Here is a 24,314-nt window from a genome sequence, read left to right as displayed (position 1 = left end):
AACTGCCTTCGTCTAAGCGCCCGCCCTGCACTACCTCTGACTCTATGCTCTCATTGGCAACCTTAATGAAAGATATTTGTCAGCCACACTTATTAACGGCAGCTCTCCTCTAATGATCTATGGTACTTGTTATTGTGCTGAGTAAAATTTAGTGACCTTGACGTCACGTGTTATAATGACTGACTAGAATAACCTATAAGAACCCTAAATCTGATGTTATGAGTTAACACACATAAAGTCTTACCATTTACTGTTTTAAGGAAGTAATAGAATGAATGTCCACAATTATTTGCATAATGACTGAAACCAGCCCATTGAAGGAACAATGGGCTGTGAGGACCTCACAGCCCATTGTTCCTTCAGTGGGCTGGTTTCAGTCATTATGCAAATGTACTGTTTATAAGGTTTGGGGAAACCTGCAGTCAGCTGAGACTGAAGAAGTCACTTGGATGAGTGACGAAACGTTTCTCCCACAAAAAAGCTACGTCCAGATGAACAGATTCAACTTTTGGAGATTTACTTTCCTGGATGATTGAGAATGCATCAAGACATTAATCCCTAAGGAAATAATGTGGGTTACAGTTGCCCCAAGAAGAAATGGTAAAAATAGTAACAGTAACAGACTAAACTCCAAACAATACATTATGTTACAGATTTTAATATTAATTAGTCATTGTCAATTGTTGATTTGTCCTGTTCTCATTGTATGACGAATTATGATGGCTGTTTGGTAGCCGTTTGCATACTATGCATACTCTCTCTCTCTTCATATGTGTGTGTGGACAACAGTTTTATGTTAATGTACAATCCTTAACATGTTTTGTGTGTGTGTGTGTGTGGGGGGGGGGGATGTTCGCCCAGGGCGCCAAACAGGCTAGGACCGCCACTGCCGCTGTGTTGGCCAAAGTCCAAAGGAAAGATAAAGTGTAGCCCAGTACAAGGCTTCCCGACTTCACCTTCTTGACTCCGATCCTAACTCGGCATACGATGAGTAGGCAGCTCAAAACTCATAATTCAATCAGTTGATCCACGGTAAAGGGTTATGACTTCTCCTCTTGCCGTCCCTCACTCGTCTTCTCACCACGGATCTTCAATCTCTTCTCAACCTCCGGCTCGGGACTAGAGGAAAAAGCCCCTCTCCGCTTTTGCCTCCCCTCTTTATATACCTCTGCGGACCTGTCCAGACATGTCTAGACATCTTCCAGACGGAAACACCATCTATGGCAGTGGTTCCCAAACTTTTTTTGCCAGGCCCCCCTTTTTCACAAGAAAAATGTTCGCGCCCCCCCACCACCTCACACCATCCCCCCCCCCCGCACAAACACATCCTCCAAACACACACACCCATATTTTGTTTACAAACTCCATTGCGGTTTATTTCACACCTCAAACATTTAGTAAACAATTAAGCAAATACAAGTAAACGGTAATAAATTACAGTTAGTAATAAAATATACTACTAACTCTTTTACGCTACGTCCACACCTACACGGGTATTTTTGAAAACGCAGCTGTTTCTATGCGTTTGGGCTTTTCGTCAACACGTAAACGGCGTTGCGATTCACCGAAAACGGAGATTATTTAAAACTCCTTTTTTGCGTTTACGTGTGGACGAGGAATACAGAGTTCGTCACGCAACGTCAAAGGTATGTGCCTCTTTTCACGTCACGCTGTACCCCACGTTATTGTTTACATGAGCTGGATTGCAGAATGGCAGATAGAGACAAAATACTGTTACTGTTAATCTGACTATCATCAGGTTTTACACGCTTACATATACACACGCAGTTACTGTCCCTCCATTTAGAAAGACAGAGGCGTCACGGTGTAATTATTTTACGTGTAGTTGTTTTTTTTCCTGTGTAATAATTTTCAACATTGCTGTCAATACATTTTTCAAAAAATGCCTCTCTGTGCAAAATGGGTTCAAAAACAAAAACAGCTGCGGGATACTGTTTGTCCGTGATTTGAACCGGGGAACAAATTACGGCAGGATCAGCCTCATATTATTTGTATCCCGCTGTAACTTTACTGCATAAAGAGCTAACATGTCCAAAATGTCAGGAGTAGTTAGTTATTACAAGAAGTGTTTGTGAACTAAAAATTAAGAATGTTGGATACTGTTTGTCCGTGATTTGGAGAGCCCAGCGCTGCTCCCGACGCAGGGAAAACTAATTTTGCAGGGGAGACCTACCTTGGCACTTGTGCAGGTGAAGCCAAAGTGAAGATATGCGTCACCATATTTTCTAGTCTTTGGGTTGGAAGGAAGTTGGTTTGGAAACATATTTGGCGATGCTTCATCTCCTGCTTTGTGTTTGTGTGGGAGCCCCGTCAAAAACCTGTCCATTATGCTAGCAGTGTCCAAGCGCTCTTTTTTTTTTTTTTCCCTTTCATACCGCGCCCCCCCCTGCAATGGCTCTGCGCCCCCCCTAGGGGGCGGGCCCCACACTTTGGGAACCTCTGATCTATGGACATGTCATGTTCCTCTTTTGGCCCCTTTGACGCACTTGCATGACTTGCAGTTTTGGTGCATTTCTTATCTTCCACTCCACCCAACAATGCTGCAGCTCAACTTCCCTAACAAGTTTCATACAGACAGAAATTACTTCTCCTTTTTCTCATGTCTTAAGGACCGTTTAATTCATACACACACATTATGATTTTTGTATTAATCTTTTAGCACTGCAATGCATATATAACTCTTTTTATTTATTTGATTTTACGCTTTAACAAACACAACAACTTTCCTTATTTCCATGTGTGACGAACATGCCGGAGACTCTCACATTCTTCTGACAAGGGAGAAGCAAGGGAGGAGATCAAATTCCGCCCTAATTCAGAGCGAGGGGATCCTGCTCGGGTGTTGACCATTTTAAAGGAACTGTATGGTAATGCGCAGTCCTATGTCACTCTGCAGCAGGCTTTCTTTTCGAGGAGACAGCGGGAGGGAGAGACTTTGCAGGAGTTTTCCTTAGCGCTAATGGCTCTGATGGAGCAAGTAAAACAAAGTGCACCTTATGGCATGCGTAATGCAGAGGTGTTGCTCCGAGACCAGTTTGTAGAACATGTTGTTGACAGTGCTCTCCGCAGAGAGCTTAAACAATATGTTTGTCGTGTGCCTACTGCCACCTTGTTAGAGGTGTGCGGGGAAGCAATTAGATGGGAAAGAGAAGGGTTTTCAGGCGGTGTTCGCGGCCGTGGCTATTCCCACCCATCAGCGTATGGTTTCCAGTGTACGGTGCACACTAGCCCTAGGTCTGCTCCTGTTGGTACACCTGAGTCCGATTGGTGTGAGCTAAAGGAACTCCTAAAGTGCCAGCAAGAGCAGTTAAATCAGCTCACTGAGACAGTGGTTTCTTTACAGAACCCCCGAAGAGGTGTTCAGCCCTCATGGGGTGGCTCGGTGATTTGTCGCTGGTGTCAGCAGCCAGGACACTTTGCTAGGGAGTGCACTGGGGAGCGGGCTTCACGCCACATCAGAGCAGGTTCTGATTCAGGCCCCCCTCATACCACAGTTGGCAATCACCTTCCCGCTACCAAGTCGGAAAACTAAAACCCTCTGAGCTGCAGAGCCACAGTTGGGGAGTTCACTGGCTCACAGAAAGATAAGATTGGCAGGCTAATTTCATCGTGTCCAAAGATAGATGTGCTGATTAGTGGGGTGACTGTCCCTTGTTTGGTGGATACTGGGTCCATGGTTTCCACCATCACAGAAAGCGTCTTTTCTGCACATTTTGCCCCTTGGGGACAAGAACGCCTCCAGTCATGCCATTGGTTGCAGCTTTGGGCCGCCAATGGGCTGGCCATTCCCTACATTAGTTATTTGGAGCTCAGTGTACTCCTGTGTGGCAAGGAAATGCCCTCTTGTGGGATCCTTATAGTGAAGGACCCTCCTGGGCAATGTCCCCTCTAAGCTGCACACGTGCGCGATTGCGCACTGCTGGGACGGTCTCTGCGCACAGAAAATCTGAGTTGCGCACAAAAAACAAACTATCCTGAATTGAAATTAAAATTGATACTTTAACAATTCTGTTTTGCAGTGTTAGTCTGTAAGTGACTGGCTGCTCCCGTACGGGATTAGAACAATGCCACCTTATCCCATAGTCCAGCCAATCACGCGATTCACATTCGTATATACGCAGCTAATCAACATCATTGACAGGCTATAACAGCGTCCTTATGTGCAGATACCGGTGTTTTAGCTAGCAAAGCGGCGTGGCTGATGTGGAGTGAAGCCACGTTAATGACAACGTGTACAACCATTGGAGATGTGAGCAGGACAGACGGAACAATTGACGGAAAAAGTGTGGACTTTATACCAGTTTTTAAATTGTGTTGATAGGCCACGTGAAACCAGAGTTATGATAAAAAATATATGCAATGTTTGGTTTTCTTCCTGAATACTATCGTTGTTTATATTTACTGCAGGAATAAACGGTAAAAACGGCGTTTTATACGGAAAACGCTCGAAAGGACTCTCCGCCTGTGAGCAAAAACAAAACCAAAAACCCCACCCTTTCCTATTGGTCGAAAAATGTACCATGTCGACCAATCAAAAAAGGATATGGCAATGTGGCATCTAGTTGTTAAGAAACGGGGGGAAGTTTTAGGAGTGACGGCGGCGTTTTGAGATGTGAGAGATTTGTGATGTTTAGTGCAAATCTTGTGTAGTTAGTTGTAGTGTAGTCACTAGTTTTGTTGTGTGTGTCAGAACAATGAGGCGAGTACTGAATGTTACAGGTGTTACAGGAGTGATACATCTCCTGTTGTCAGGCCTGCAGGTATCAGGCTGTTGTTCTCTTTTATCTCATAGTGGACAGAAATTATTTTTTGGAGTGGCACAAATAATTTGTGTGGCATCAAATTTGATGCAGATCACCTGATTGTTCTGTAAATAGTTGGAAATGTTTATTTAAAAACGCCTTGGCTGCATTTAAAAAAAATAAATAGCTGCAAAAAAATTTGTTGTTTGCCAAACTGAGGTACTTTTTCGATGAAGTAACTATATAATTAATTGCCCAACATTGGTCATTATATACTGTATTTTGCAGACAGAGTTACAGGACTCTCTCCCAGACCACAGACTCATTGTCACGGTTTGCCGGGGGCAAGCCGTGAGGGAATAATTTAGGACCAGGAAGCGGCAGCTCAGGTGCAGGTGAGTATTTATTAACGAAGGAAATACAAACAACAAAGGCACTGGGAATATGAAACTAGAACCTAAACTGGGTAACACTAACAAAACAAACCAAAAACGAAAATGCAGGGAGGTCTGGGGAAATACACATGGAGAGACGCAGGGAGACCGAGGGGAAACAACACAGACGAACCAGCAACGACTAAGACAGAAGACCCGACTTAAAAACACTCAGAGAACACAGGGAGATTACACACAGGTGGGGGACACAGCTGGGAGTGATTAACGTGACGAGACTAGGGAGGCAAACTGAAAACACTCACATAAGATGCGGAGCTTCACAATAAAACAGGAACTACATACACGTAATGACACAGACTCAAAAACGCAGACTAAACACAGGGATAGATGGACAGAACAGAATGAACACTAACCAAGGAGGAACAGAATCAATATTACAATAATAGAAAACACAAAACGCTGGGTCAAAAGGACCCAGGATCATGACACTCATACTCATAATACAAGTCAGAGCTTTACAAAAAAAAAAAAGAAAGAAAGAAAGTTGTTTTCAAATTTGGAGTTATTTTTACTTCCAATAGTGTTAACATACTACACAGGTCATGAACAAGATTTTTTTTTAAAAATTTTCATTGTAAATGGGCTAAAGCAGTTAATTAAAAGTAGTCTAACGTAAATGTAAATGCTGTAATTTGATTATTTTAATAAACCATGTGACTTGGATGGATTCGATGCTGGCGTGACCACAGTGCACACGTCTGATGTCGCTCACAGTGGTCCAAGGGATCGCTCAGAGTTTGTGTGTCCGCTCAGACACATTAAAAATTAGAGGGAACATTGCTCCTGGGGCTACGCCCTCTCTCCCTGGCATCTTAGGAATGAATGTAATCCGCCGCTGTTATCAAGAGCTGTTTGGGGCTTTCGGTGGCTCTTTGTTTAATTCACCTTCTGTGTCACAGGCACCGAGACCAGTTTTGGAGGCCTTACATCAGTGTCACCAGTCTGCAGCCCAAGCCCCAGAGGAGCCTTTTGGGACCGTCAAGGTACAAGGCCCGCGGGCCGTGCGGATACCTGGTGGTGTCATGCAGCTGGTGGCCACCACCTGTTCTCAGCAGTTGTCAGGTCAGTCTGTGCTTTTTGAGCCTCCTGAGTCTGGGCTGCCAGTTAGGTTGCTGGCCTCTCCATGTTTGGTCCAGGTGGATAAGGGCATTGCCTACATCCCAGTCACTAATTTGGGGACAGCTGAAGCTGTTCTCCACCCACGGACCCATTTAGGAGTGATAAGCCAAGCTACTGTTGTTAGCCTCCCTGCTGGTGTTAGCGAGGAACACCCTTTTCCCATCACAGTTTCCTCCCATACAACCAGCAGCCCTGCTCAAGACATGGTGGATGCGATTGACCTGTCTGCTCTCGCTGAGTCGGACCAACATGAGGTACGGTCACTTTTGCAGAAGTATCGCTCTGTTTTCTCCGCTCATGAGGGAGACTTGGTCTGCACAAACCTCATTTCGCACGACATACCTCTGCTTGATGATGTACCTGTCCGGCAGAGGTACAGGCGTATTCCTCCTTCCGATTATGAGGCCGTCAGGGCCCATATCAACTACCTATTGGAGGCCCAGGTAATTAGGGAGAGTAGCAGTCCTTATGCCTCTCCCATTGTGCTGGTCCGCAAGACGGATGGAAACCTCCGTCTGTGCGTTGACTTGCTGAATGGCAAAACGAGGAAGGACGCCTTCCCCTTACCTCACATCGAGGAAAGTCTGGATGCCCTTGCTGGCGCATGCTGGTTTTCTACCATCAATCTGGCCAGCGGGTACAATCAGGTGCCAGTTTCTGAGCAGGATAGCTCCAAGGCCTTTTCGAGTGGAATTGTATGCCATTCGGGCTGTGCAATGCTCCTGGTACCTTTCAGCGCCTAATGCAGAGGATATTTGGGGACCAGCAGTGCCAGTCGTTACTGCTGTACCTAGATGACGACATTGTGTTCTCCTCGTCTGTCTCTCAGCACCTGCAACGGCTAGAGATGGTGCTGGCAAGGCTGCAGCAAGAGGGGCTCAAGGCTAAGCTAGAAAAGTGTGCCTTTTTCCGGCAGAAGGTTAACTACTTGGGCCATGTAATCTCTTGCGAGGGTGTCTCCACCGATCCAGTCAAGGTCGACGCAGTAGCCAAGTGGCAGTGTCCTCGTTCCGTGTCAGAATTGAGATCCTTTTTGGGTTTCGCCAGCTATTACCGGCGCTTTGTGGAGGGGTTTGCCACATTGGCAGCTCCCCTGCATCAAGTGGTGGCTAAATTGGCTGGCACCACGACAAAGAAGGGCTCGGGACAGAGTTTGAGTGCTATTTGGACACCTCAGTGTGAGGAGAGCTTTGAGGCCCTGAAAGCAAAGCTTGTGTCTGCCCCTGTGCTGGCGTATGCTGACTTTACGCGCCCATTTATCTTGGAGATTGACGCCCAGTGGTTTGGGTGCAGTTCTCAGTGCAGTGTTGTTAGACCAGTGGCTTATGCTAGTCAAGGTCTTCCGCCCCATGAGTGCAACATGGACAATTACAGCTCTATGAAGCTGGAGTTTCTTGCGCTCAAGTGGGCCATGGCTGAAACGTTCCGGGAGTACCTGCTGGGGCAGAAGTGTGTGGTTTACACTGACAACAATCCACTCGGTTACCTCTTCAGCTAAGCTGGGTGCCACCGAGCAGCGGTGGGCATCCCAGCTGGTGGCATTCGATTTTGAGATTAAGTATCGCTCAGGCCGCAGTAATAGGAATGCTGATGCTCTCTCTCGACAGTATGAGACGAGCTCCAGCCTGGCCGAGGGTGTGTTGCCTGGGACTTCTGTCCTTCTGTGCTTCAGCAGGCTCAGTGTCCAGCAGTTTTGCCCTCCGTTACTCAGTTGGAGATTAGGGCCTTTCCATCTCACTCTCCGGGGGATATTCGTGCTTTGCAGGAGGCTGACCCCCTCCTGAAGGATTTCTTGGTATACTGGAGGAGGCAGTCCCCGCCCTCTCCGGGGGAAAGGAGTCAGGTCCGCAAACCAGTCATGGTTCTGCTGCGTCAGTGGGATCATCTGGTGGAGAAGGATGGCATCCTTTATCGCCGTATTTTGCGTCCACCTGGAGGTGAGGAAGCCCTCCAACTTGTTCTGAAGCCTGAGACCTTGAGGCAGCTGCACCAGGACCATGGGCACCAAGGTATTGAGCGTACCACTGAATTGGTCAGGCAGCGTTGCTATTGGCCCGGGATGTCCTCTGACATCAAGCAATGGGTTCAGCGTTGTGAACGCTGTCAGGTCGCAAAAGACTCAGAGTTGGGGTCTCATAGTTATATGGGTCACCTGTTGGCGTCCAGGCCAATTTAAATCCTGGCCATAGGCTTTACAGTGTTGGAACCTTCCCGTAGTGGAGTCGAAAACGTCTTGGTCATGACTGACGTTTTTAACAAATACACGGTTGCAGTCCCTACCCGGGACCAGCGGGCCTCTACTGTGGCCCAGACCTTGTTAATGGAGTGGTTTTTTAAGTTTGGCGTTCCTAGCCGCCTCCACTCTGACCAGGGTAGAAACTTTGAGAGTTTGGTGATGCAACAGCTATGCGAGTTGTATCAGGTAGCCAAGTCCCCTACAACCCCTTACCATCCAGTGGGTAATGGGCAGTGAGAACGGTTTAACCGAACCCTCCACAACCTCCTACGGACCCTGCCATCATCTCGGAAACGAGACTGGGCTGCGTGCTTACCACGTGCTCTTTTGCTATAATAGCACAGGCGCTGGAGAGTCGCCGTTTTTCCTGATGTTTGGCAGGGATCCTAGGCTGCCTATTGATTTCCTTCTAGGCCGGGTTCAGGACCCAGTGCCTGGAGAGGTTCAGGACTGGGTGGCCGAGCATCAAGCCAGGTTAATGGTGGCTTTTGAGGGAGCTCGGGCACGGTTGTCGCTGACCGTTGACCAGAGCGGCATGACCAGAGAGTCCACCCTGTGCCTTTAAAGGTCGGTCAGCCGGTGTATCTTCAAGATCACAGTGCCCGGGGCTGGCACAAGATCCAGGACCTATGGAGCTCTGTGGTCTATCAGGTGTTGAGGGCACCCCAAGGGAACGGGGCTGTTTATACCATTGCCCCCGTGGGAGACTTGGAGAAGGTTCGACATGTCTATCGCGACATGTTGAAGGCACAGGTCAGCCCAAGGCCTCCTGCACCTGGTTCACAGGCTCCACCCCGGCCTGTGCCTGCTGACTCAGAGCGGACCTCTCTGGGTGATGATGAGTTGTGGCTCCTTGTCCCTGAGGTACCCTCACAACCTGCGGCACCCGTGGCTTCACTTTCTGATGCCTCTAGAGTTCTATCGGTGGAGCCCAGGTCTACTCCCAGTGTGCTTGTTGCACCCCCGACCTCTGTTCCCCCAGGTTCTTCCTCAGGGTCTGTCGGACATTCTGAGGTGAGTGGGCCACAATTGCGGAGAACAGCACGTTCAACAGCTGGTCAGCACTCAAATGTTCATCACTTGCCACGTCCTGTTGAATCTGCACCAGTCGCTAATGCTCAGCTTGCCATATTCAGGCCATGGGGTTAGGTTTCTTGAGTCATTGTCGGGGCGCCAATGCAAGGGGGGGGTAGATGTAACCGGATGGACTACTCGCCTTTCTTTTTCTCTCTCCCTCTCGCTTGCTCTACCGCCCTCGCTCTCTCCTGCGCTTGCTCTCTTGGCTGCGCAACTGGGTTAATTGGGAACCCACCTGCATATTGATTGCAGGGTAGCGTCAGCCCGTATAAAGTTAAGCCGGTGTTTTCCTGGATCATTCCTCCCGTCCGTTTGGCAAAAAGCAGTAGTCAATGCTGGCAAACCACGACGGATTGATCAGCAAGCGAGTAGATCATATGACAGCTACAGGTAGGCTCTCGCTTAATCTCGGATTCCCTCCGAGGACTAGAATCTGTAATAATATAGTTTTTGCGGCCTGTAGTAGCGCGGCAGTTTCTGTTTTATTCCGGCGTTGCGGAGAGAGGTGCTCGAGTTATCTCCACCAGTGAGAGTATAGCGCCTCCGGTCCTGGGGTAAGCCGTTAAAACTACTTTTATTAGCATTCACAGCTACAGGAGGCTAAGGTTACATTTATCTGTTGTTTTAGGGTTTGATTGCTGCCTTCACCTCTCCGTGGCAAATCGCCCAACCTTAATTGGAGAATCAAGACGCCTGTTTGAGGGCTCCTCCTCGGTGGAGCTGCTGTCTTGTTTTGTTGTGAAACTGTTTTTATTAAGTGGGCTTACCTTTTTCTGGTTCTATTCTATTTTATTCTGGATTGTTGCTTGTACCCACTCACTTTTACTTATTTTTCTTAAATATATATTTCCTAGGGGTGAAATTCCCCTAGGTGGCGTTGTCGTTTATTAGTTTTTATCTAACCCCGCCGACCACTTGGTCACACTTGCAGGATATCTTCTACAGTTATTGACTCCTCCAGCCAAAGACTATGTGTTTGATCAATTGATGGGAGTTTAAGATGATTGAAAAAGGAGTCCAAAGATTCAGTGCTAAATTCACATTCAGAAGCATAAAGAGATGAATAAAAGTCTCGAAATTGGTTATTCATTATTTTAGGATCCATAGAAACATCATTGATGTCTTAATCCGAGGAATGAAATGTGCAGCTGCTGCACTACGAAGCTGATGGGAAAGCAGTTTACCGGTCTTATCCCCATACTCGTACTGGGAGTGCTGACACTTCAACGACATCTCTTCAGCCCAACCAGAGGACAAGTGATCAAACTCAGTCTGCAAGGACAACCTGTCGTTATAGACCTCTGGTGACCTCTTGGGTTTGTTTGCCAACCAGGCTTATTTGAGAATCGATCCAGCGGACCGAGCCAACAATTAAAATCCCCACCAAGGACCAAATAGTGGGAAGACAAGAATAGTTTTCGCCCCAATTGGAGCATAGATTTTGGCAAAAATGAATTTAGTGTTCAAAATACTCCCACTCACAATAATAAATCTACCATTCTGGTCTGCTATAACATTAGAGGAAACAATGGAACTGATTTGTGTATTAAAATAGCAGCACGACGGGCTTTGGATTTGAATGAAGAGTGATACAGGCCTACCCACCCCTTACTAAGTCTAAAATGATCTGAAATTTTTAGGTGTGCTTCTTGTAAAAACACAATCTGGGTGCCCAAAAATTGCAATGATGGAGAACCTTGCTCCTTTTAATAGGCTGGTTCAGACCTTTAAAATTCCAGCTGCAAAACTTAAACGAGTGACCTGCTTGTTGGTTATTAATATTTAGTTGCAATACCATGTTAGAACTAAGATTAAAATAAAACAAAAGCTGACCGGTGAAAAGCACCTAAAGACCAAAATAAGTGTACAGAACAGTACAACATAAAAAAACAAAGAAAACACCCAAACTTCCCCCTAAATGCTGAAGCATCTTCCCAAACAAGATGCGCGCACCCCCCTCCAAATAAACCCCTGAGCATTTCCTCCCAATCATCCGAAGTCCCAGTTGAGTTCAAGCTCCTTACAATACAAGGCAGAGACAAATCAAGGATTGTATTAAAATATATTAGAACAAGACACATCCTATAAATCAAGTTTACCTCAAATAAACACATGTATGTCACAAAAAAAGAATCACAAAATTAACCATATCAGCCTAAAGGGCTAAGGAACTTATGTGTCTTGAGAGGCAGTGCCCCCCAGGATCTTATTGGCAAAGTCTGTGGCAGACGCAGGGTCAGTAAACTTACGTACAACTCCATCTGGAAGTGTCACCCTCAGTTCTGCAGGATAGAACAGGCCGAACTTGATCCTAGGACAAGAGTGCAGAAGGCGCTTGACACTAGTAAACTGTAAATGTTTTTTAGCCACTGCAGAAGTGAAGTCTGGAAAAATTGAGATCTTTCTGCCCCGGTAAAGTAGAGGAGAGTTTGCCCCTGCATGATGTAGCAGCTGTTCCTTGACATGGAAGTAGTGGACTCTAATGAGCAGTGGGCGAGGAGGCGCTCCATCTCTGGGCTTTGGTCCAAGGGATCTGTGAACCTGATCCAGCAGAGGTGCTTCTTTCAGTTTCAGAAGGTCTTGCAAAAGATGGGAAATAAACTCCCTAGGGTTAGATGTCTCCGAACTCTCGGGGACACCAATAAGACGAATATTATTGCGCCTTGCGCCTTCTAAATCCTCACATTTGGCTTGCAGTTGTCTGACCTCCTCCTTTAGGACACTTACAGCAGATTGAGGAGAAGTCAGGTCGTCACTGCAAGTTGTAGCTGAAAGCTCCAAATCTTTAATGGTGGTCCCTTGAGCATTAACGGTGGCCTGTAAGGTGGTTATTGCGGCTTTAAACTCAGCCTTCACAGCTGATATTTCCGACCGGAGTGTATGAGTAACTGTATCAATCTTGCAGTCAAGCTTGTTGCAGATGTCCCGTTTCAAAACCTCCAATGCTCTGGTAAATGTGACTTCACTGAACACTGCACCCGCACCCTGCTCGTAGCTGCCCTCCGTGATAGCCGTGTCCCATTGAGAGCCATGTCCCAGCTCCGGGTTCCGTGAACCACCAGCATCAGCCTGGCCTCATTTTCTCCCTTGCTCCCTTTTATCTCCCATTGTGCAAAGAAGGCAAATGGTGGGACTTTTAGTGAAAGAACTTGATTGTCCTCACGCAGCCCAGCCGTAGTCCTCACTGATGTTAGAACGCAAGGGAAGCTGTCGCTCGTGGAGTCATATGTAAGGGAAAAGGCCATGAAGATAGCAAAACTGGACACTACTGCTGCAGCTACCACAGCCAACCAGGAAGGAAACCAAGAGGCCTCGGATGCAGCCTTTCTCAGAAGTTGTCAAAAGTAGGTTTCCTGACCTCAAGAAGTAAAAAGCAGGCGACCAACAGCAAAAAGGGTTACTTAGAACACACAAGCCTGATATAAAGAGCGAGAATGTGTATTAAAATAACATTTTTGTCAATGCTTTGCAGAGCCCTGGGAAACACGTCTTCACACCATTGTGTCCAACAGTGCCCCTCAAAATCAGCAACTCTTTGATGCTGGACTTGCACATCTCACTTTAAGCCCTGCAATGTCCATACTGATTAACTGGATACACGCCTTAGATACACTGTGTTACCTGTTGTTTGCTGAGGTACTGCTCCTCCAGAGGTTTCAGTAACTCGTCAGGAAGCAGGTTTCCCAGCTCTTCAGTATTGATATTACTGGCCAACTCAGGTTTTTCAAGGATTCTGGTACACAGAACAGATAACACATGAGTTTCTATAAACACTCCAAGTTGTGTATAGTCTACAAAAATGAGATTTTATTTAGCACATTAAGAAAAAAAGAAATTAGCCGTTACATTTGTATTATTATTCACTATCTGTAATTGTTCAGGTATTTATTCTTCAAGGATCAGTGAAGGACCTCACACTGACAGACATCATCATGTTTCGGCACAGAAAGATGCTACTTCAAACAATAATTGAACTGGTGGCTTACCCTGGATAAAACTCCTTCACCCATCGCAGGAGGAAACTGCAGTCCTCGTCATCCAGAACAGAGTCTGCAATCTGTTTGAGTTTTGCCTTGAAAGTTTGATGGTACTGTCTTGCATAAAAGTTACAGATGTCCATCTCTGGTGGGTAGCAGTTTTTCACCTCCTCCACCACCCACTGCATGTCTTCCTTCAGCTGCTTGCCCATGGACTGGACGTCTGCTCGGATAGGCGACTGGTTCTCCTGGTCACCAGTGGGGCTTGATGGGTTCTCCAAACGACTATACACTAATTCATGAAGCACTTTGTCATGGTGCTCCTTCCACTTCTTGGGCCTCCAGGCTGGTGGCGTCTGACATCTTTGTTTCCACAGCTGGTCCTGCTCTTCCTCAAGTTTGATGGCTTTCACTGCAGATGTCAAAGCAGGCACCGTTTCCTCACTGCTGAGAGAAAGACTCTGCTGCACGGTCTGCTCTATCAGCTTTTCAAGTGCTTCATAGTCTGCAGCAAGCTTTTTTACTGCTTCCTCATGAGCTGTAATTGCATCAGCTTCGGTTATCTCCCCAAACAGATGTTTCTCCCTGTCTATCAACAGTTGGTTGGCTTCAAACAGGTATTGTCCTTCAAGGTATTCCTCAAAATTAGGATTCACTGATGGACAAAAATAAAGACAAATAATCTTCAAACAGTTCATATTTCTCCCAAAATTAGGTATTTAACATTTCTGGAAGAAATGGAGAAAGTTATTTCTGTAGTGGAGGTGTTTTTTACACATCAGCACTATTTTGTGGAACAAACGTAACATCTATTTCTTTTCTTTAATATGTCACACGAAGCCCAATTTAGTTGTGCCTGTTGTGGATGAACCCGACTGGGTCCGCATTCTTCTCCAGGTAGTAAAACGTAACCAAAAGACCAAGAAAGGTGCTGACAAATCTGCAATAAAAAAAAAAAACCACAGTAATTTTCTTAAACCTACTATTTCCGTTTGAACATACAGTTTTTTAAAAATATGATTGCCATAAACTAAACATTTTAGCCTTGTGTACAGAATCACCATAAAATAAAAAAATAGATTAAACCATCAATTTGCAATAAATGCATTGCTACTTTTTTAATTATCAATAAATAAATACATGCATGAATTACTTTGAATTCCAGTAAGATTACACAAGAACAATTGAAAATCTGCTATCTGAGATTTCTGCTTTATAAATCCCACAACTCTCACCAGCACAGTAACTTAACTACATGATAAAAAAAACAAAAACAAAAAAACTGTCAAATTTCATGCATGAAAAGAAGATGAAAAAACACTTTTTACAGAACAAAACATTTAAAAATGAGACATAAACAACATCAGCCCTAACACAGCAAAGAAAACTACTGAAATCAGAAAAAACACAAAACCTCATCTAATCTAATTACAACAATACGCCAAAGTAAGTCTGTAAAAAGTATTTCTGTGGCCAAACAAACTATCAACATTATATATATATATATATATATATGTATATATATATAAAAAGTCAGATTCTACTCACATAGACGTCACAATCACTGCTTTGAAAGTAACTGCAGCTGCTGTGAACAGGCTTTTATGCCTAACGAAACACGCTCCTCCTGCTCAGACAATGTAGGGAAATTTCAGAGAGATCCAGAGAGCCACACATGCAATCCCTCACTCCCAAAGCACACACACACACACACACGTGCGTGCGCACACACACACATGGAAAGCTGGGCTAAGGCAGCAGCATTCTTATTATTTGGCCTCTGGATCAGCTTCTCTGAACAGAGATTTTGTCGACTGTTAGGAAATGTTGTACAATCTTTTATACATTCTTTTTAACTTTCGTAATCCTGCACTTTTACTTTCATGCCATTAGCAGGTCAGTTGCGCAACAACACTAAAAGCTCACTACAATGTTATGGTTTTAGTCATTTAGTTTTTATTTTGTAACCAACCAAAACTGATGGCCATAAAAGTGTAAAAAGGTGATGTTGTGTTCATGTTTAGTCATTTCAGAAGTTGGAGCCATCAGAGCTTTAGCGGCATTCATCATCATTAAACACGCGTGATGAGCATTAAATAGACCGTCAGTGTTTTTTTGCTTGATTTTAAAAGGAAAGATATTATAATCAGTATGACTCACTTATTTGTTAGACTCCTAAATAAGCTAAAGGTGGAAGTTTGTGACTTTGTGAAAGTAAAAACACAGAACCATGACAACTAATACTGCCAAACCTCAACCCACTCCACCACACTTAACCAGATTGGTTGGAGGTCAGAAAGTCAAAGTGTGTGTGTGTGTGCCGTATACATGTAAGCAGACTGTTTAGATCAGTTATCTAAACAGTTAAGGTCTTTTGGAACCATTTCTGAACTATTAATTGTTAACTTTCCTCTGTGCTACCTTGATTTTAGCTTCTAGTCTCCTCCTCCATGAAGGGTGACGCTCCTTGTGGCTGTTCATCCTATAGCCAAGCATCTCAGTGACTGATCACTGCTGCTGTGGTGTAGATCAGCTGGTTGGTTTTGATGGTGATGGTTGTTGTAGGGTTTGTTTGGGAGCTTAAGGGTCCTGTGCAGTATCTTAGCTGATCCTAGGACTGCGCTCTTCTGGACATATATATATATTTGTTGCAAATACTATAAACCCTACAGTTAGTTTACATGTGGATCATCTACTAAACAGAGTAAACAGTAAAAACAAATTGAGCTGGTTTTTGCACATTTATTAAAAAAACTGAACTTACATCTATTTATGTACATCAGACATGTATAATTCTCTCTAATACAATACGGCATAAAATACAACTTATGAAAATACTAGACTTTAACACCATTGTAGTTTTTAAACAAAACAATATAATAGAACGACACTGACCTGTTTGTAAGTGTATAAAAACACACACTTGCATACTTATTTACAGTTTATATGAAATGCACAAAAATTGCAAGCATAAATGTGACATCTAGCTTATGCATACAGTAACACACAGTGACTACAGCAAGCATTCACCGTCACAGAGTCTGTGTATAATAGGGATTTCAGTCTAAGTAACATCTGAACATCTGAAGGTTTTTCCATGGCATTCACTCTGTATGTCTTTACAGAGAGACTGTGACACAATATAATACACAATAATATTGCTGCTGTGCAACCAAACTCTCAGTCAGTGATACTCTGACAAGCAAATGTGCGGCTCATCTCACTTCAACTTTGGAGAAAAACGTCCGGGTTCCAGGATCAGCACGGCTCTCTTTCAGTGTGTCCGACAGAGTGGTTTTGACGATTTTCCTGTCGGCTTTGGAGAGGTTTGTCTTGAGTTTGAGCAGAGCTGAAACATGTTTTTCACTGTTGGTGACAGAAAGAAGAAAGGGTTAAAAAAAAGTGATGATTTTCTCTATGTAAAGTCAGAGACTGTGAAAAAAAGGATTGTCATGTGAAAGCTGCCACATTTGATATAGAAAATCGAGTTTGAGCATTTTTTTTAGCTAAATATAATCTGCAATTTTTCATTTCACTTTCAACATAAGAATAACAGCAAAAGTTATAACTTCACTGATCCAGTCCAAACTTGTTTTTCATTGCCATGTTATGTCTTTTTCTGTCTGTAGCCAGTTTTCTGCCCCTGACACACATCCTTCCTGCAAACACTAACAGCTGTCATTAACACTTTACCACACCTCTTTAAATTGCTGAGAAGAGGGGAGATGGAAAATGTCTCAGTCCACCTCTGTTAGAAATGTGACAATAGGTGGAGCTCTTACTGAAATGGATCCGTGCCTCAAATGCATGTGATTCTCCGAATATGAACTAGTTTTACCAAATAACTCTTCCATAAAACTCTTATTCAGCATAAGCATACATGAGTGCTATCAAGAGCAGTGTTTACGTCTCTTGGTTCCCGTTCCCCTTTTTAAGTTTAGAATAAGACCAGAACGAGACAGTTTGGTTTCTGGTGCCACATTTGTATGAAATCCTCCTTTTAACTCTAATTAATAACATTATTGACTTCATCTACACACAGCTGCTGCTGCTTCTCTCATGCCGGTATGTTTTATTTAGCTTTGTGTTTATGTGGACTATCAGTGAAACTGGTAATGTAAAATAGAAAGGCAGCACATCTACTTTTAGCTAATTTTAGTTCCCATGAATGTAGCTCATCCTGCTCAAAAGAAACATCTGAAACCAATTGAGATGTTTCGCTCAGTCTGCTTCCTGTTTTCCCTCAGCTCTCTCTGAAAAGTATGACTGTTTATCCTGACCTAATGTCTCACAAAGCTCTTATCATGATATAGTTCTTTGTACACTTCTTCAGTTGTTTATGATACAACAGGCCCAAAAAATGAGAGCACATTACATTTGTGTGAGTTATACTCTGTATGTTGTTGTATTAAAGTAAATAATGTCTGAGTCAATTCGAAAGTTACCTGAGGTCGGGATAAGCAGATCCCACTGAAACGATTTGCATCTGTATGGCAGGAATATCTTGGAGTTTTAGCACTTCTGCCATCTTGGTCAGGATTTCCTTTAACCAGTCTTGTTTGGATCCCTGTGAAGACAAATCAGTGATGTCAGTTTAGTCTGCAAGTTTCCCCAAACTCTAATCAACATATCTGCTGTTTTTGGAAATAATCATGTTTTTTCTTCTGGAGTAATTGCACTGGAATTTCCAGCTAGTTGGGCAGTTTATGTGAATTTTCAATTCTTTCAGTTACACAGACTGAAAATTTGCTCCAGTTCTTATCTAAAAGTCCTGTAGTGTAAGTGGCAAAGGATCTTGTTCCATTTTACCTTATTATAATTCCTGTCTCATAATAGTAACCCCCTCCCACTCCTTGTCCTCTCACCATTCCAGATCCAACATCTATTGACAAATGTCTTTTTTCTATTTCTTACTGATTTTTCTTTTTATTCACTTGATTTTAAAAGTAAAACCAAAGTAAGAGGGTAAATTTCAAAACTTTAATACAGCCCATCAATGGTTGTTTTATTGTTGTTAGTTGAATTTGTGACTAAGGTTGTTTCACCCTGTCAAACAATGTTATGCTGATCAGTGTTTGTGCTTGATTGATTTTATTTGTGTCTCAGTTAAAGTGTGCAGTGAAGGTAAGTCTCACCATTCTGGCAAACAGCTCGTGCAATCTCTCTGCATTTTCTTTCACAGTCATGTAAGCCATCAGCTGACGATCCTTGTCCTTCAGTTTGACCTCTCCTTTCAGGAGCCTCCGGACATATTCTACTGTCATTTCCTGCTGAAGCTGAGTAATCAGCTCCTGAATGTAAGTAACAAGATCATATTTTAGTCCATTGATTTAAAAGCTGGTAATAATGGCTTCATAGCAAAGTTTCACGCTGTCATGTTTCTACCTGATGACAGGATTGAGTCAAACCCTGAAGTTCTTGAAGCTCTTCTTCAGTGCTATTCAGCAGCTTCTCAAATGTGTTCTTCTTCAGCCAGTCACTGGTTCCCACTTTCTTGTAGTGTGGCTGTGTGGGGAACAAATGTAATGCATGTTGTTGATCTCTAAAGAGGATAGCTGAAATTAAGAAAAACTGCCTCTAAATCTGTTTTAACCTCCTAGGACCTGGCGTCCACATATGTGGACATCACATTTTGGGTTATTTAGACTAAAATACTCAATTTTGCTCTACATGGGCCTGATATCCACTTACGAGGGCATTATACTGCTACTGTTTTATCAAAATTTTAAACGAATATCCTCATATGTGGCTCTTATTTTTCTTAAAAACAAAAATAAGATTGAAAAAAAAAATCTGGTAATTCTTTGTTTTTACATTCATCGGGCCCCAATATGCCCAAATATCAAAGAGACATTAAAAATGCATGTCGTGGAAGAGTTCGGGTCTTAGGAGGTTAAAGAACTTACCTTGAGGATCTTGTGCACAGGGGTTAATAAATAAGTGTGGGCAGACTGTTTCATCTCAGTCAGACCTCGCAAACAGTTTTCCCGCACATCCTCTGGGAACAGATCGCGGTCCACAAGGAAGTCCCTTTAGACAGACCACACAGGACACATCAGCTCACAGTGATTTCACCTGTTATGATGAAGGTAAAATCAGAATTTCCATCTAACTGGATCAGAAACATACCTGAACTGTTCGACACAGCTGAGGTTTGCCTTTATGAAAGCTTTGCTGTGCGGTTTGTTCTGCTTAATGATGTCTTCATGAAAATTTTGATACCTGCAGAAGATTAAGAACAGTTTTCACTTTTATTGTCTTGATATTAACAAAAACTAAAACTAAAATGTATTTTTAAATGACAATATTTAAAAGACAGCCTGGTGAAGCCTTGTTACCTCTGCATGAAGTCTGTCAGGTTGGATGTTATTTTCTGAGCCTTGTGCGGGTCTCTTACAGTTGTATGTGCTGATGTCACGATGCCGTTGATAAACTGAAGACAAATGGATTGACAAATCAGTGGCAGTTTTAAGTACTTAAAGCACTTTACACAGCAATGCACTTCCAGCATTTTCAGATCCAGTTAAACTAACAATGTTATGTCATTTTTTCACCACAACAGTTTTTCATTGCACAGTTCTGACATAGCAATTTATTCAAAGCCTCTCATTATGGTCAGTAATGGTCAACAATTAGGAGTCAACAAATGCATGACTCACTATAAGGATCCTTGAGGTTGGCCACCACAAGTGACGCCTTTCACTTTATATTAATACATTTTCATAAAAGTATCGATTTCAGTCTCTTTTATATCAAGTTTATCCAGCACCTCTACCTGGATGACATCATAGGCCACAGGACTGATGTAGCAACCATCATCTCTTGTCGGCTCCTTTCCTTGATCCCACTCTTTCTTCGCTTCATCCAATACTCGGCCAATATAAATCATCAGGTCGCTCTAAACACACAACAACACACAGCTGCCACTTTTAAACTGCTTTCATGTGTAAAGATTTAATTACTGACAGTAACAATTACATCTACAATATTATGCTCAAAAAGATAAAACCAGTAACTCTTTGATGCTGGACTTGCAAATCTCACTTTAAGCCCTGCAATGTCCATTCTGATTAACTGGATACACGTCTTAGATACACTGTGTTACCTGTTGTTTGCTGAGGTACTGCTCCTCCAGAGATTTCAGTAACTCGTCAGGAAGCAGGTTTCCCAGCGCTTCAGTATTGATATTACTGGCCAGCTCAGGTTTTTCAAGGATTCTGGTACACAGAGCAGATAACACATGATTTTCTATAAACACCCCAAGTTGTGTTTAGTCTACAAAAATGTCATTTTATTTTGCTCATTAAGAAAACAAGAAATTTGTCACGGACCGGGTTCCAGGGACTCGGGGTCCGTGAGGAGTGTGGACTACTACTATCATTATTATTATTATGGTTGTTGTTTGAGGGTTGTGTCTTCTGCATTGCTGCGGTCCTGTGTTCCGTGTTTGTGTACTGTCAGGTGTGTATGGGTGTGTGCGTGTGTGTGAGGGTGCGGTCGTGGCAGGCACTTTCAGGCCTTGTGGGTGTGACCCTGCCAGCTGACCGGTCACACCCAGGAATCTCCACACACACCTGGCGCCAATCAAGCTTCATCAGAGGAGCTTCAAAACAGTGTGGCCGAGAGCTCCTCGACGCTTGATCGTTGAGTGACTTCCCGTCAGTCTCAGTTTAATGTGCAAGGTTAGTGCAAGTCTGCCGTTAGGTTTTGTACTCACGGCTGCCTTTTGTATGCGTGTTTCCTCAGGAGGAATTGTGGTGACCAGGAGGCAGCACACGGACAGTACACAGGGAACAGAGACAGAGCACGGAGCACGGGATAAGGGAGAAGACACGGAACGGGAGTCGGGATCGCACTGGGGATTTATTGTTGTTTAGATTTACACCACTGTAAATAAACGCACTTCCTTCATCATCAAGTCCTGCATTTTGGGTCCTCATTCCTCACATCAGACCGTGACAAAATTAGCCGTTACATTTGTATTATTACTCACTATCTGTAATTGTTCAGGTATTTATTCTTCAAGGATCAGTGAAGGACCTCACACTGACAGACATCATCATGTTTAGGCACAGAAAGATGCTACTTCAAACAATAATTGAACTGGTGGCTTACCCTGGATAAAACTCCTTCACCCATCGCAGGAGGAAACTGCAGTCCTTGTCATCCAGAACAAAGTCTGCAATCTTTTTGAGTCTTGCGCTGAAAGTTTGATGGTACTGTCTTGCATAAAAGTTACAGATGTCCATCTCTGGTGGGTAGCAGTTCTTCACCACCTCCACCACCCACTGCAGGTCCTCCTTCAGCTGCCTGCCCATGGACTGGATGTCTGCTCGGATAGGCGACTGGTTCACCTGGTCACCAGTGGGGCTTGATGGGTTCTCCAAACGACTATACACTAATTCATGAAGCACTTTGTCATGGTGCTCCTTCCACTTCTTGGGCCTCCAGGCTGGTGGCGTCTGACATCTTTGTTTCCACAGCTGGTCCTGCTCTTCCTCAAGTTTGATGGCTTTCACTGCAGATGTCAAAGCAGACACCGTTTCCTCACTGCTGAGAGAAAGACTCTGCTGCACGGTCTGCTCTATACGCTTTTCAAGTGCTTCATAGTCTGCAGCAAGCTTTTTTACTGCTTCCTCGTGATCTTTAATTGCATCAGCCTCGGTTATCTCCCCAAACAGATGTTTCTCCCTGTCTATCAACAGTTGAGTGGCTTCGAACAGGTATTGTCCTTCAAGGTATTCCTCGAATTTAGGATTCACTGGTGGACAAAAAGAAAGATCAATAATTTTCAATCAGTTCACATTTCTTCTAAAACAAGGTGTCTAACATTTCTGGAAGAAATGGAGATGGTTATGCCTGTTGTGGATGAAGTCGACCGGGTCCGCATTCTTCTCCAGGTAGTAAAACGTGATCAAAAGACCAAGAAAAGTGCTGACTAATCTGCAATTTAAAAAATAAATAAATCAGTAATTTAAAAAAACCTACTTTCTCTGTCTTAATATACATTTTTTTGTATGATTGCCATAAACTAAACATTTTAGCCTTGTGTACAGCATCACCGTGAAATAACAAAAAAGCAGATTCAAGCATGAATCTGCAATAAATGCATTGCTATTTTTTAAATTATCAATAAATAAATACATTGAATTGCTTTGAATTCCAATAAGATTACAAAAAGAACTATTGAATATCTGCTATCCGAGGCTTCTGCTTTATAAATCCCACAATTATCACCAGCACAGTAACTTAACTACATGATAACAAAAAACACAATAACAAAAAAACTGTCATGTTTCATGCAGGAAAGAAGATGAAAAAACACTTTTTTCAGAACAACACATTTGAAAATGAGACATAAACAACATCAGCCCTAACACAACAAAGAAAACTACTGAAATCAGAAAAAACACAAAACCTCATCCAATCTAATTACAACAATACGCCAAAGTAAGTCTGTAAAAAGTATTTCTGTGGCCAAACAAACTATCAACATTATATATATATCTGAAGTCTTTCAAATTCTACTCACATAAGCTTCACAGTCACTGCTTTGAAAGTAACTGCAGCTGTTTTGAGTTTTTATGCCTAGCGAGACACGCTCCTCCTCCTCAGACGATGTAGGAAAATTCAGAGAGAACCACAGTGACACACATACAATCCCTCCCCTTCCAAAGTGTACACACACACACACACACACACACACACACACACACACACACACACACACACACACACACACACACACACACACACACACACACACACACACACACACACACAGAAAGCAGTGCCGTTTTTAGCATTAGGACACCAGCATTCTTCTTATTTGGCTTCTGGACCAACTTCTCTAAACAGGGACTTCGTCGACTGTTAGGAATGTTGTACAGTCTTTCATACTTTCTTTTTAACTTTCATGATCCTGTATTTAAAGTGTAAAAGGTGATGTTGTGTTCATGTTAAGTCATTTCAGAAGTTGGAGCCATCAGAGCTTTAGCGGCAGTCATCTTCATTAAACACTTGTGATGAGCATTCAGTAGACTGTGTCGTGGCAGATTACTTTTCTGATGTATTAATCACTACTTTAACCATATCACATTAGGAATTGTAATGTCACTTTCTCTTAGTGTAGCAATATCACTCCTATCACCAGTTGTATGCATGCATGTAGAAAGTTATCACAAGTGAGCCCCAAGTTTTATTGCACCTTCACAGTGGACCCATTGTATCTCTGTATCTCTGTATCTCATTGTACAACTGTGTAGTGACAATAAAGGCATTCTATTCTATTCTATTCTATTCTATTCTATTCTATTCTATTCGTTGTAGACTTGAATATCTGCAGATATCCTGCTCAAGGGAAGTCACGGGTGGTCGTTGCTTTTCTTAGAGTGGGAGGGGGTCAAGGATGAGCTTGACTGAAGGTATCGGGATACGTGATGTGCTGTGGAATGCTCTTTGTTTGAGAGTGTCTGTGTGGGTATAGAAGATGATCTTAGTGTTTGGGTGGGATGTTTCTCTCCACATTGCAATGTGTTTATTAAACCCACTTCAAATCAAGCTCACTGAGTGTGTTGCAGGTTATTGTTAAAATTTCCACAACAACTGTCAGTGTTTTGTTTGTTTGTTTGTTTTTCAAAAGGAAAGATATTATAATCAATAACACTCAGTTATTTGTTAGACTCCT

General features: G+C 43.3%; 2 protein-coding genes across 3 annotated transcripts in view; both read right to left on the bottom strand.

Annotated features, from left to right (window-relative positions):
- Positions 1 to 15,393, bottom strand: part of LOC120434831 (tumor necrosis factor alpha-induced protein 2-like) — a 41,412-nt gene extending 26,019 nt beyond the window's left edge. Inside the window, exons 1-3 of one of the 2 annotated variants that reach the window (XM_039603260.1) lie at positions 15,176 to 15,393; positions 13,637 to 14,567; positions 13,272 to 13,383 (exon numbers count right to left, since the gene is read on the bottom strand). In XM_039603260.1, coding sequence (XP_039459194.1) covers positions 13,272 to 13,383; positions 13,637 to 14,325 — 801 coding nt within the window. In that variant the 5' untranslated portion in view covers positions 14,326 to 14,567; positions 15,176 to 15,393. The remainder of the gene's footprint in view (positions 1 to 13,271; positions 13,384 to 13,636; positions 14,568 to 15,175) is intronic. The other variant, XM_039603259.1, reaches the window with a different exon arrangement.
- A 962-nt stretch (positions 15,394 to 16,355) lies between these two features.
- On the bottom strand, positions 16,356 to 23,242 carry LOC120434849 (tumor necrosis factor alpha-induced protein 2-like). The gene is made up of 12 exons (XM_039603318.1): positions 23,160 to 23,242; positions 22,487 to 22,570; positions 21,743 to 22,388; positions 20,733 to 20,844; positions 20,403 to 20,525; positions 19,966 to 20,060; positions 19,757 to 19,849; positions 19,534 to 19,657; positions 19,013 to 19,132; positions 18,763 to 18,918; positions 18,073 to 18,194; positions 16,356 to 16,993 (listed from the first exon to the last, which is right to left on the bottom strand). Exons 2-12 carry the CDS (start codon positions 22,515 to 22,517, stop codon positions 16,843 to 16,845), a joined length of 1,773 nt encoding a protein of 590 aa, XP_039459252.1. The 5' UTR covers positions 22,518 to 22,570; positions 23,160 to 23,242; the 3' UTR covers positions 16,356 to 16,842.
- Positions 23,243 to 24,314: the final 1,072 nt, after the last annotated feature.

The sequence above is a fragment of the Oreochromis aureus genome, linkage group 19 (genome assembly GCF_013358895.1).
Source record: "Oreochromis aureus strain Israel breed Guangdong linkage group 19, ZZ_aureus, whole genome shotgun sequence".
NCBI classification, from domain to species: domain Eukaryota; kingdom Metazoa; phylum Chordata; class Actinopteri; order Cichliformes; family Cichlidae; genus Oreochromis; species Oreochromis aureus.
This window is presented reverse-complemented; position numbering and strand designations above follow the sequence as displayed.